This window comes from Nerophis lumbriciformis, linkage group LG02 (genome assembly GCF_033978685.3).
Source record: "Nerophis lumbriciformis linkage group LG02, RoL_Nlum_v2.1, whole genome shotgun sequence".
Lineage (NCBI taxonomy): Eukaryota > Metazoa > Chordata > Actinopteri > Syngnathiformes > Syngnathidae > Nerophis > Nerophis lumbriciformis.
Window position 1 is genome coordinate 64,360,001 of NC_084549.2, and position 12,484 is coordinate 64,372,484.

General features: G+C 41.8%; 1 protein-coding gene across 1 annotated transcript in view; it reads right to left on the reverse strand.

Moving 5' to 3' along the window:
- Positions 1 to 12,484, reverse strand: part of cdh5 (cadherin 5) — a 91,683-nt gene that overhangs the window by 44,811 nt on the left and 34,388 nt on the right. Inside the window, exons 2-5 of the mRNA XM_061966477.1 lie at positions 8,667 to 8,876; positions 6,422 to 6,701; positions 1,638 to 1,760; positions 1,393 to 1,560 (exon numbers count right to left, since the gene is read on the reverse strand). Of these exons, the coding sequence (XP_061822461.1) occupies positions 1,393 to 1,560; positions 1,638 to 1,760; positions 6,422 to 6,701; positions 8,667 to 8,873 (778 nt within the window). The 5' untranslated portion in view covers positions 8,874 to 8,876. The remainder of the gene's footprint in view (positions 1 to 1,392; positions 1,561 to 1,637; positions 1,761 to 6,421; positions 6,702 to 8,666; positions 8,877 to 12,484) is intronic.

A 12,484-nucleotide genomic window follows, 5' to 3' on the forward strand; every position in this document is an offset into this window, starting at 1 on the left:
TTTATTTATTTTTTATTATTCTTATTTTTTTATAATAATAATCATTTTTATTTATAATTATAATATATTAAAAAAAAAAAAAAAAAAAAAAAAATATATATATATATATATATATATATATATATATATATATATTTTTTTTTTTTAATTTATTATTATTATTTTTTTCTTCAAATTTTTATATTATATTTTTTTTAAATCTGTCCTTTCTAATTCATTTTCTACCGCTTGTTACTCTGTTTCTCCTAACTATGGATGCTGATGCGTCATCCATGTTGCTGTCCCCCGAGCATTCAAAAAAGCGGTTATTCATCCTCTGCCCAAAAGACCTAACCTCGATCCTGACCTCATGGTAAACTACCGGCCGGTGTCGCACCTTCCCTTTATCTCGAAAATCCTCGAAAAAAATTGTTGCACAGCAGCGAAATGAACACTTTGCGTCTAACAATCTCTGTGAACCCTTTCAGTCCGGTTTCAGGGCAACTAACTCTACGTAGACAGCCCTCGCAAAAATGACTAATGATTTATTGCTAACTATGGATGCTGATGCATCATCCATGTTGCTGTCCCCCGAGCATTCAAAAAAGCGGTTATTCATCCTCTGCCCAAAAGACCTAACCTCGATCCATATCTCACGGTAAACTACCGACCGGTGTCCCACCTTCCCTTTATCTCGAAAATCCTCGAAAAAATTGTTGCACAGCAGCGAAATGAACACTTTGCGTCTAACTATCTCTGTGAACCCTTTCAGTCCGGTTTCAGGGCAACTAACTCTACGGAGACAGCCCTTGCAAAAATGACTAATGATTTATTGCTAACTATGGATGCTGATGCGTCATCCATGTTGCTGTCCCCCGAGCATTCAAAAAAGCGGTTATTCATCCTCCGCTCAAGAGACCTAACCTCGATCCAGATCTGACGGTAAACTACCGGCCAGTGTCGCACCTTCCCTTTATCTCGAAAATCCTCGAAAAAATTGTTGCACAGCAGCGAAATGAACACTTCGTGTCTAACAATCTCTGTGAACCCTTTCAGTCCGGTTTCAGGGCAACCAAATCTACGTAGACAGCCCTCGCAAAAATGACCTAACCTCGATCCTGACCTCATGGTAAACTACCGGCCGGTGTCGCACCTTCCCTTTATCTCGAAAAAATCCTCGAAAAAATTGTTGCACAGCAGCTAAATGAACACTTCGCGCCTAACAATCTCTGTGAACCCTTTCAGTCCGGCTTCAGGGCAGATGGACGTGTTGCTGCTACTTGATCTCAGCGCTGCTTTCGATACCGTCCATCATAACATTTTATTAGAAAGTATAAAAACACACGCAGATTTCTGATTAAGGGTTATGTAAATAAACTTTGATTGATTGATTGACTTTGAATAAGTCCTTACGTCTGGTGAAGGAGGCGATGTTGTCGTTGGTGTCGCCGATGGTGATGGTGACGGAGGTGGTGGACGTGCTGCCGGAGGCCATTCCCCTCATGTCCTGAGCCCGCACCACCACCACGTACTGGCTCTTGGTCTCGCGGTCCAGAGCGCTGGTCTTGCAGCTGACCATACCTTCAGGGACAGGCGCGCCACACGGACTTCAGCTCGCACTCGAGGAAGAACGTGAAGGTCGTCACAAAAGGGCCTACCTGTGATGCTGTCGATTTCAAAGGCGGCGAGGTCGCCGTCCGGCGTCAGAGAGTAGCGCAGCTCGCCGTTGGCGGTGGTGGGGTCGTCGGCGTCGGTCGCCCTCACCTCGATCACTTTGGTTCCTGTTGAGATTGTCCCGACAATGAACATGTGCACATTTAATAGGGAGGGATGTTCCCATCAGGGTTTTATGCTGCCGATACTGATCATCCGTGAGTGAGATCGGCCGATACCAGTACAAATATCGATCATCCATTAACTTTACATTTTTGTCATTTATTAATTGTGAGTGCGATTGAAAGTTTAACAATATCAACATAATATTTAAACTGCTCCTCATTCTCTTTTATTACTGCAAGAGGTGCTTTAAAACATAGCTAGCTAGCTAACGGCTAACGCCCAAGCGCAGTCAGTGGTGTTTTAGCTACTTCTAAACAACTAATCCTCGCCTCCATGGCGACAAATAAAGTACGTTTCTTACAAGTATCGTCCCTGTAGGACGAGGAATAGCTAAACATGCTTCCTATGTAGGAGGATACAATAGCTAGCTGCTAACAGCAAGCTAGCGCTCTTGAATGTAAACAAATGCCACGGGGGGGGGATCTACACAGACATCGACTGTAACAATACCAAATAAAAGAGCCGCGTATAGCCGATGCTACAATGATTGCGTCGATATTTTGTATACGTACATTCGTTTGAGCAAAACAAAGTAAACAATAATTAAGCAAAAGTAAAAACTACTAACTACTACTCTTTTAAATCCTTTGGGTTTTGCCCTCAAAGTCTTCCTGTGTCCAGGGAATTATTCCCTGAATTTGTAACAAAAAAATAGTTTGAGAAAACTAAAATATCGACCTAATCTCTGTTGTATCGATCATTTACTGATATCACCTTTAGTATCGCAACCGATGTATGGATTGATCCGCCCCCCTTCCTTACGTGTTGCGTACTTCTGGCCATGACAATGCTGACACAGCAACAGTTATTGTTATACTATCTTCTCAAATGCGAAATCAAATTAATCAAATCAAATTAAATAATAATAATTAATCCATCTATACTTTTTAAACTTTACTAAACACTTCTGTTATTTCAGGCTAGATTAATAGCTATCTTAGCTATTTGCATGCCTGATCCTGGCTTGCTCTCAGTGTGTAACATGTTGAGCCTCGTCCTTCGGGCACAAGACATCGATACAACGTTGATTATACATACATGTTCTTTAAAATGGACTTTTAACCATTGTTGCAAAATAGTTTAAATTGAGACAACGTTGATGTCCAACGTTGGATCTACATTGTTGGTTGGGAAATGACCACATTTCAAGCTGACATTGAATAAACGTTGTCAAAAAGTATGTTGTTTTAATGTTGTATTTGTGTTGTAGAATATTGGTTGGGAAATGACCAAATTTCAATGGTCAAATTAATGTCACATGCTGACATTAAATGAACATCGTCAAAAAGCATGTTGTTTTAACGTTGTATTTGTGTGGTAGAATATTGTTTGGGATATGACTCAAATTTAATGGTCAAATCAACGTTAGATCCCAACATTGATTAAACGTCGTCAAAAAGCATGTTGTTCCAACGTTGTATTTGTGATGTAGAATATTGGTTGGGAAATGATCAAAATTCAATGGTCAAATCATCAGATCCCAACATTGATTCAACGTCGTCAGAAAGCATGTTGTTTCAACGTTGCATTTGTATTATAGAATATTGTTTGGGTACTGACCAAAATTCAATGGTCAAATCAAAGCTAGAACCCAACATTGATTAAACGTTGTCAAAAAGCATGTTGTTTCAACGTTGTTTTTGTGTTGTAGAATATCGGTTAGGAAATGACCAAATTTCAATGGTCAAATCAACGTCAGACACCAACATTGATTCAACCTCGTCAGAAAGCATGTTGTTTCAACGTTGTATTTGTATTGTAGAATATTGTTTGGGATATGACCAAAATTCAATGGTCAAATCAACGTTAGATCCCAACATTGATTCAACATTGTCAGAAAGCATGTTGTTTCAACGTTGTATTTGTGTTGTGGAATATTGGTTGGGAAATGACCAAATTTCAATGGTCAAATTGTCACTACCCAACATTGATTAAACGTAGTCAAAAAAACATGTTGTTTTAAAGTTGTATTTGTATTGTAGAATATTGTTTGGGATATGACCAAAATTCAATGGTCAAATCAACGTTAAATCCCAACATTGATTCAACGTTGTCAAAAAGCATGTTGTTTCAACATTGTTTTTGTGTTGTAGAATATCGGTTAGGAAATGACCAAATTTCAATGGTCAAATCAACGTCAGACACCAACATTGATTCAACGTCGTCAGAAAGCATGTTGTTTCAACGTTGTATTTGTATTGTACAATATTGTTTGGGATATGACCAAAATTCAATGGTCAAATCAACATTAGATCCCAACATTGATTCAACGTTGTCAAAAAGCATGCTGTTTCAACGTTGTTTTTGTGTTGTAGAATATCGGTTAGGAAATTACCAAATTTCAATGGTCAAGTCAACGTCAGACCCCAACATTGATTCAACGTCGTCAGAAAGCATGTTGTTTCAACGTTGTATTTGTATTGTAGAATATTGTTTGGGATATGACCAAAATTCAATGGTCAAATCAACGCTAGAACCCAACATTGATTAAATGTTGTCAAAAAGCATGTTGTTTTTGTGTTGTCGAGTATCGGTTAGGAAATTACCAAATTTCAATGGTCAAATCAACGTCAGACACCAACATTGATTCAACGTCGTCAGAAAGCATGTTGTTTCAACGTTGTATTTGTATTGTAGAATATTGTTTGGGATATGACCAAAATTCAATGGTCAAATCAACGTTAGATCCCAACATTGATTCAACGTTGTCAGAAAACATGTTGTTTCAATGTTGTATTTGTGTTGTGGAATATTGGTTGGGAAATGACCAAATTTCAATGGTCAAATCGTCACTACCCAACATTGATTAAACGTGGTCAAAAAAACATGTTGTTTTAATGTTGTATTTGTATTGTAGAATATTGTTTGGGATATGACCAAAATTCAATGGTCAAATCGTCAGATCCCAACATTGATTCAACGTCGTCAAAAAGCATGTTGTTTCAACGTTGTATTTGTGTTGTAGAATATTGTCTGGGAATTGACCAAAATTCAGTGGTCAAATCAACGGTAGAACCCAACATTGATTAAACGTTGTCAAAAAGCATGTTGTTTCAACGTTGTTTTTGTGTTGTAGAATATCGGTTAGGAAATTACCAAATTTCAATGGTCAAATCAACGTCAGACACCAACATTGATTCAACGTCGTCAGAAAGCATGTTGTTTCAACGTTGTATTTGTATTGTAGAATATTGTTTGGGATATGACCAAAATTCAATGGTCAAATCAACGCTAGAACCCAACATTGATTAAATGTTGTCAAAAAGCATGTTGTTTTTGTGTTGCCGAGTATCGGTTAGGAAATTACCAAATTTCAATGGTCAAATCAACGTCAGACACCAACATTGATTCAACGTCGTCAGAAAGCATGTTGTTTCAACGTTGTATTTGTATTGTAGAATATTGTTTGGGATACGACCAAAATTCAATGGTCAAATCAACGTTAGATCCCAACATTGATTCAACGTTGTCAGAAAACATGTTGTTTCAACGTTGTATTTGTGTTGTAGAATATTGGTTGGGAAATGACCAAATTTCAATGGTCAAATCGTCACAACCCAACATTGATTAAACGTAGTCAAAAAACATGTTGTTTTAACGTTGTATTTGTGTTGTAGAATATTGGTTGGGAAAAGACCAAAATTCAATGGTCAAATCAACTTCAGAACCCGACATTGATTCAAGGTCGTCAAAAAGCATGTTGTTTCAACGTTATGTTTGAGTTGCTTAACGTCAGGTACCTAAATCAACAAGTTCTCAATGTTGTTTTAATGTCTTGTTACTCCTTACTTTACCAAAAAAGTAATTAAATTACTGACATTATTTCTGTTTAATCAATGTAATTAATTACCAGGGGAAAATAATTAAAGAGTTATAAAAATTCTAATATCTGGCATATGCAGTTGAGAGATGGTTCATGAGAGCAGAGTGTGTGTGCCTTTTAAAAGGCGGTGCCTGTTGCCAGGTGACGCGTGACGTCAGAGCAGCATTTAGCTCAGCTGTGTTTGTTAGCTTAGCAGTGGCAGTTTGCATACAGTGACGGCCTTTCTGTTGAATATTTTTATTATTGTTAATAAAGACATTGAATGCGCTTCCACGGCTTTAGTCTCCTTATCCACAAACGGGGTCCTGTAGGATTGCAAAGCTCGTCACTTCAGTCATTGATCTGTTGTTCATTATCCCCTCATAGTAGTAGTAGTAGTAGTGTGTGCATTTAGCTTACACATTGTTTGCTGTGTGATGTTGCCATGTCTTTATTTGGCATCAAGTTCATTTTAGCATAGTGCTGCTCGTTGCTTTCATGAGTAAAAAGTAGCCTACCACGTTACATCAAACACATCCTGAACGCCGTTGTAAGGTACGTAAAGGTAATTAGATTACTCGTTACTCGTAAAAGTAATAGTAACGCCGTTATTACGTAAAACCGTTTTTCCTAATGCTGTCCTCCAGTGATTATAATACTCGATAATGATACTAAAAAATGTAATGTAGTTGCAAATGAAGGCACTTAACTTAGGGGAACGGCTCCACACTGTGTATAGGGGGCTCAGTCGTGTACATCGGTACATGTCTCATATTTGAACCACTGTTTCTACGGTCTTACCTATGGTGGACCGCTCCATGATGGATCCATTGTAAGTTCTGGGGAACACGGGGCTGTTGTCGTTGATGTCCGTCACCTGGACCACGAAGTCTCCCGAGTCTTCGATGAGCTTGTTGTTGCCGTCGTACATCCTGGCGGTCAAATGGTACGAGCTCTTCTCCTCTCGGTCCAAAGACTTGCTGACGAACAGGTCGCCTTTCTGGTCCACCGTGAAGATGTTGTCGGCGCCTTCTCCCTCGATTTTGAACCTCTTCACCTCCACTCGCTGACTGGATTTGAGCTGGGAAAAAAAAGGCGAGAAAAGGTCGTTTTAACAGGTTATATATGTTATTTTAGGAGCAATGACTTAATTAGCCCCAATTTTTATGACCCCCCCTCCCCGAGTCAAAATAATTGCCCAGGCCTTGATTAGATTGACTAACATTCTGTGGTTTTTCGGAATACAGTTTTTTTATAGAGATATTATCGGCCGATAAATGCTTTAAAATGTAATATCGGAAATTATCGGTATCGGTTTCAAAAAGTAAAATTTATGACTTTTTCAGTGCCCCTCCCGACAATCTCCCGGGGCAACCATTCTGCCGAATTTCTCCCGATTTCCACCCAGGCTACAATATTGGGGGCGTGCCTTAAAGGCACTGCCTTTGCGTGCCGGCCCTTATCACATAATATCTACGGCTTTTCACACACACAAGTGAATGAATGCATACTTGGTCAACAGCCATACAGGTCACACTGAGGGTGGCGGTATAAACAACTTTAACACTGTTACAAATATGCGCCACACTGTGAACCCACACCAAACAAGAATGACAAACAAATTTCGGGAGAACATCCGCACCGTAACACAACATCAACACAACAGAACAAATACCCAGAATCCCTTGCAGCACTAACTCTTCTGGGACCCTACAATATACACCCCCCCGCCCCCTCCCACACACCTCAACCACGCCCACCTCAACCTCCTCATGCTCTTTCAGGGAGAGCATGTCCCAAATTCCAAGCTGCTGTTTTGAGGCATGTTAAAAAAAAATAATGCACTTTGTGACTTCAATAATAAATATGGCAGTGCCATGTTGGCATTTTTTTTCCCATAACTTGAGTTGATTTATTTTGGAAAACCTTATTACATTGTTTAATGCAGTGTTTTTCAACCTTTTTTGAGCCAAGGCACATTTTTTGCGTTTAAAAAATGCGGAAGCACACCGCCAGCAGAAATCATTAAAAAACGAAACTCAGTTGACAGTAAAAAGTTGCAATTGTTGGATATGAATTCAAAGCATAACCAAGCATGCATCAATACAGCTCTTGTCTCAAAGTAGGTGTAGCTGTCACCACCTGTCACATCACCCCCTGACTTATGAGTTGTTTTTGCTTTTATCCTGGGTATAGTGTTTTAGTTCTTGTTTTGCGCTCCTATTTTGGTCTCTTTTTTTTTGGTATTTTCCTGTAGCAGTTTCATGTCTTCCTTTGAGCGATATTTCCCCGCATCTACTTTGTTTTAGCAATGAAGAATATTTCAGTTGTTTTCATCCTTCTTTGTGGGGACATTGTTGATTGTCATGTCATGTTCGGATGTACATTGTGGACGCCGTCTTTGCTTCACAGTAAGTCTTTGCTGTCGTCCAGCATTCTGTTTTTGTTTACTTTGTAGCCAGTTCAGTTTTAGTTTCGTTCTGCATGGCCTTCTCTAAGCTTCAATGCCTTTTCTTAGGGGCACTCACCTTTTGTTTATTTTTGGTTTAAGCATTAGACACTTTTTTTTTTACCTGCGCACTGCCTCCCGCTGTTTCCGACATCTACAAAGCAATTAGCTACCGGCTGCCACCTACTGATATGGAAGAGTATTACACGGTTACTCTGCCGAGCTCTAAACACATAATTTGCAGACAATAATTACTGGTTTGCAAAAAATATTTTTATCCAAATAGGTGAATTTAGATCATCTTCCACGGCCGCGGCACAGTGGTTGAAAAACACTGGTTTAATGCACAACAAAAATAGGCATAATAATGTGTTAATTCCACGACTGTATGTATCGGTATCGGTTGATATCGGAATCGGTAATTAAGAGTTGGACAATACCGGATATCGGCAAAAAAGCCATTATCGGACATCTCTAGTTTTTAAAAAATATCTTTTTCAGGCCAACACTGTAAGTCAAGTCTTACGTCAGCAGCCAGGAGGAACTTTTATTTTGAAAAACGGTTTTATTATCATTCCTATACCAAATACTGTTTACCTGTCCAATCTTGTAAGGACTGGGTGCCGGTTTCTCCTCCTCCACGTAGAGAGAGTTCCAGATCCATTCCCTCTTCACCCTGGACAGGACTGGACGGCTCTCCTTCTTCACGATGCCGACCGGGCCCGACTCCTCAGACGTGCCCGGGGAGACGCACCAGGCCAGGGCGAGCATAAGCCCCGCGGTCCAAAGGCGAAGCAGAGCCATGATCTACGGAGGCGAGAGGGGAGGAATAAGACGTGAGGATGAGCAGATGACCGACATTAAAACCACTTATCAGCAGCGCACACGCTCCCGTCTCCGCGCCAGGGCCCGGGGGTACTCCAGGCCAAGGACCCGCCGTCCCTTTACGAGTGGTCCTCTGAGCTCGAGGTCTGCCTATCTTGGAGGACCAGGACTTAAAGCGTCTCAGCCGGGGACCCGAATGAAACATTCAGCCTGTCGCCGGGGGAGCGCGCTGAAAGCATTTCGCTCCCGCGTCCGCACGGGGATTTATTAAACATGGGCCTCTGACCCAGTTTGGGTCCTGATACACGGCGCAGACCGGGAACGGCCGAGCGAGACCGGGGGTTGACATTAAAACCACTTAGCATGTCTTGTCTCCGTCGGCCGTTACGCCGGCCACTTAGCCTGCCGCTGTTTGACATTTTTCAATGTCTGATCCCCCTTTCATGTTCCCTCTCGTCTGAAGGGCGGCTGATAAGTCGGGGCGTTCAGAAACGGGACGGAGCGAGGGTCCGACTTGGACGTGATGTCATCTGGCAGCAGGTGCGCATTCCTGACGCCTGACCTCATCGCGGCGACACCCTGATTGCGACGCACCGTCTTACCGCTAATGCGAGGAGATTTGTGCGGGGGGAATCACTCTGGAGAAAGTGTGGCTCGGTAATGTTTTTTTTTTTGTGGTTTGTAAACAATCGTGTAAAGCAGGGGTGTCCAAAGTGAGGCCCCGCGGGGCCATTTGCCATTTGCAGCTCCAGTTTTGTTGGCCTGTGCTAACATTAAAGTGCTAGCTTTTTGAGCTAATTTGGCAACCGTTTACCCAAGAGCGGGGGTTAGCAACCCACGGCATGCAGCTCTTTAGCACCACTCTAGTGGCTCCCTGGACCTCTTTCAGAGATGTGTGGGAAAAAAAAAAAGTTTTAATATGAGATAGGCTCCAGCACCCCCTGCGACCCCAAAAGGGACAAGCGGTAGGAAATGGATGGATGGATGGATAGTTTCTGTATGAGAACAAACATGACATACACCTTCCTAGTTGTTAGAAATCCCACTGTTTATGTTATACATGCTTCACTGATGAGAGTATTTGGCCAGCACCGTTTTGTCCTACACATTTCGGCGACCCTTGAACTCGTCGTAGTTTGTTTACATGTACAACTTTCTCCGTGTTTTATGCCACTCCTTCTTTGTCTCATTTTGTCCACCAAACGTTTTATGCTGTGCGTGAATGCGTCAAAGGTGAGCTGGAGTGCTTATCAGGCATATTTGGTCAATCCATGACTACAAGCTACCGCTAATGCGAGGAGATTTGTGCGGGGGGAATCACTCTGGAGAAAGTGTGGCTCGGTGATGGTTTTTTTTTTGTGGTTTGTAAACAATCGTGTAAAGCAGGGGTGTCCAAAGTGCGGCCCCGGGGGGCCATTTGCCATTTGCAGCTCCAGTTTTGTTGGCCCGTGCTAACATTAAAGTGCTAGCTTTTTGAGCTAATTTGGCAACCGTTTACCCAAAAGCGGGGGTCAGCAACCCGCGGCATGCAGCTCTTTAGCACCACTCTAGTGGCTCCCTGGACCTCTTTCAGAGATGTGTAAAAAAAAAAAAGTGTTTTAATATGAGATAGGCTCCAGCACCCCCCGAGACCCCAAAAGGGACAAGCGGTAGGAAATGGATGGATATTTTCTGTATGAGAACAAACATGACACAAACCTTCTTAGTTGTTAGAAATCCCACTGTTTATGTTATACATGCTTCACTGATGAGAGTATTTGGCCAGCACCGTTTTGTCCTACACATTTTGGCGATCCTTGAACTCGTCGTAGTTTGTTTACATGTACGACTTTCTCCGTGTTTTATGCCACTCCTTCTTTGTCTCATTTTGTCCACCAAACGTTTTATGCTGTGCGTGAATGCGTCAAAGGTGAGCTGGAGTGCTTATCAGGCATATTTGGTCAATCCATGACTACAAGCTACCGCTAATGCGAGGAGATTTGTGCGGGGGGAATCACTCTGGAGAAAGTGTGGCTCAGTGATGTTTTCTTTTTTGTGGTTTGCAAACAATCGTGTAAACAGGGATGTCCAAAGTGCGGCCCCGGGGGGCCATTTGCCATTTGCAGCTCCAGTTTTGTTGGCCCGTGCTAACATTAAAGTGCTAGCTTTTTGAGCTAATTTGGCAACCGTTTACCCAAAAGCGGGGGTCAGCAACCCGCGGCATGCAGCTCTTTAGCACCACTCTAGTGGCTCCCTGGACCTCTTTCAGAGATGTGTAAAAAAAAAATAGTGTTTTAATATGAGATAGGCTCCAGCACCCCCCGAGACCCCAAAAGGGACAAGCGGTAGGAAATGGATGGATATTTTCTGTATGAGAACAAACATGACACAAACCTTCTTAGTTGTTAGAAATCCCACTGTTTATGTTATACATGCTTCACTGATGAGAGTATTTGGCCAGCACCGTTTTGTCCTACACATTTTGGCGATCCTTGAACTCGTCGTAGTTTGTTTACATGTACGACTTTCTCCGTGTTTTATGCCACTCCTTCTTTGTCTCATTTTGTCCACCAAACGTTTTATGCTGTGCGTGAATGCGTCAAAGGTGAGCTGGAGTGCTTATCAGGCATATTTGGTCAATCCATGACTACAAGCTACCGCTAATGCGAGGAGATTTGTGCGGGGGGAATCACTCTGGAGAAAGTGTGGCTCAGTGATGTTTTCTTTTTTGTGGTTTGCAAACAATCGTGTAAACAGGGATGTCCAAAGTGCGGCCCCGCGGGGCCATTTGCCATATGCAGCTCCAGTCTTGTTGGCCCGTGCTAACATTAAAGTGCTAGCTTTTTGAGCTAATTTGGCAACCGTTTACCAAAGAGCGGGGGTCAGCAACCCGCGGCATGCAGCTCTTTAGCACCACTCTAGTGGCTCCCTGGACCTCTTTCAGAGATGTGTAAAAAAAAAAATAGTGTTTTAATATGAGATAGGCTTTTGGGGTCCCCCCCCCCCCCCGCGCGAGCCCAAAAGGGAGACAAGCAGTAGGAAATGGATGGATGGATGGATATTTTCTGTATGAGAACAAACATGACACAAACCTTCCTAGTTGTTAGAAATCCCACTGTTTATGTTATACATGCTTCACTGATGAGAGTATTTGGCCAGCACCGTTTTGTCCTACACATTTCAACGACCCTTGAACTCGTCGTAGTTTGTTTACATGTACAACTTTCTCCGTGTTTTATGTAAGGCAGCAACAACTAATCGATTAAAATCGATTATAAAAATATTTGGCGATTAATTTAGTCATCGATTCGTTGGATCTATGCTATGCGCATGCGCAGAGGCAATTTTTTATTTTTTTATTTTTTTATTAACCTTTATTTATAAACTGCAACATGTAGGTGTATATTGTAGCGTCCTGGAAGAGTTAGTGCTGCAAGGGGTTCTGGGTATTTGTTCTGTTGTGTTTATGTTGTGTTACGGTGCGGATGTTCTCCCGAAATGTGTTTGTCATTCTCGTTTGGTGTGGGTTCACAGTGTGGCGCATATTTGTAACAGTGTTAAAGTTGATTATACGGCCACCCTAAGTGTGACCTGTATGGCTGTTGACCAAG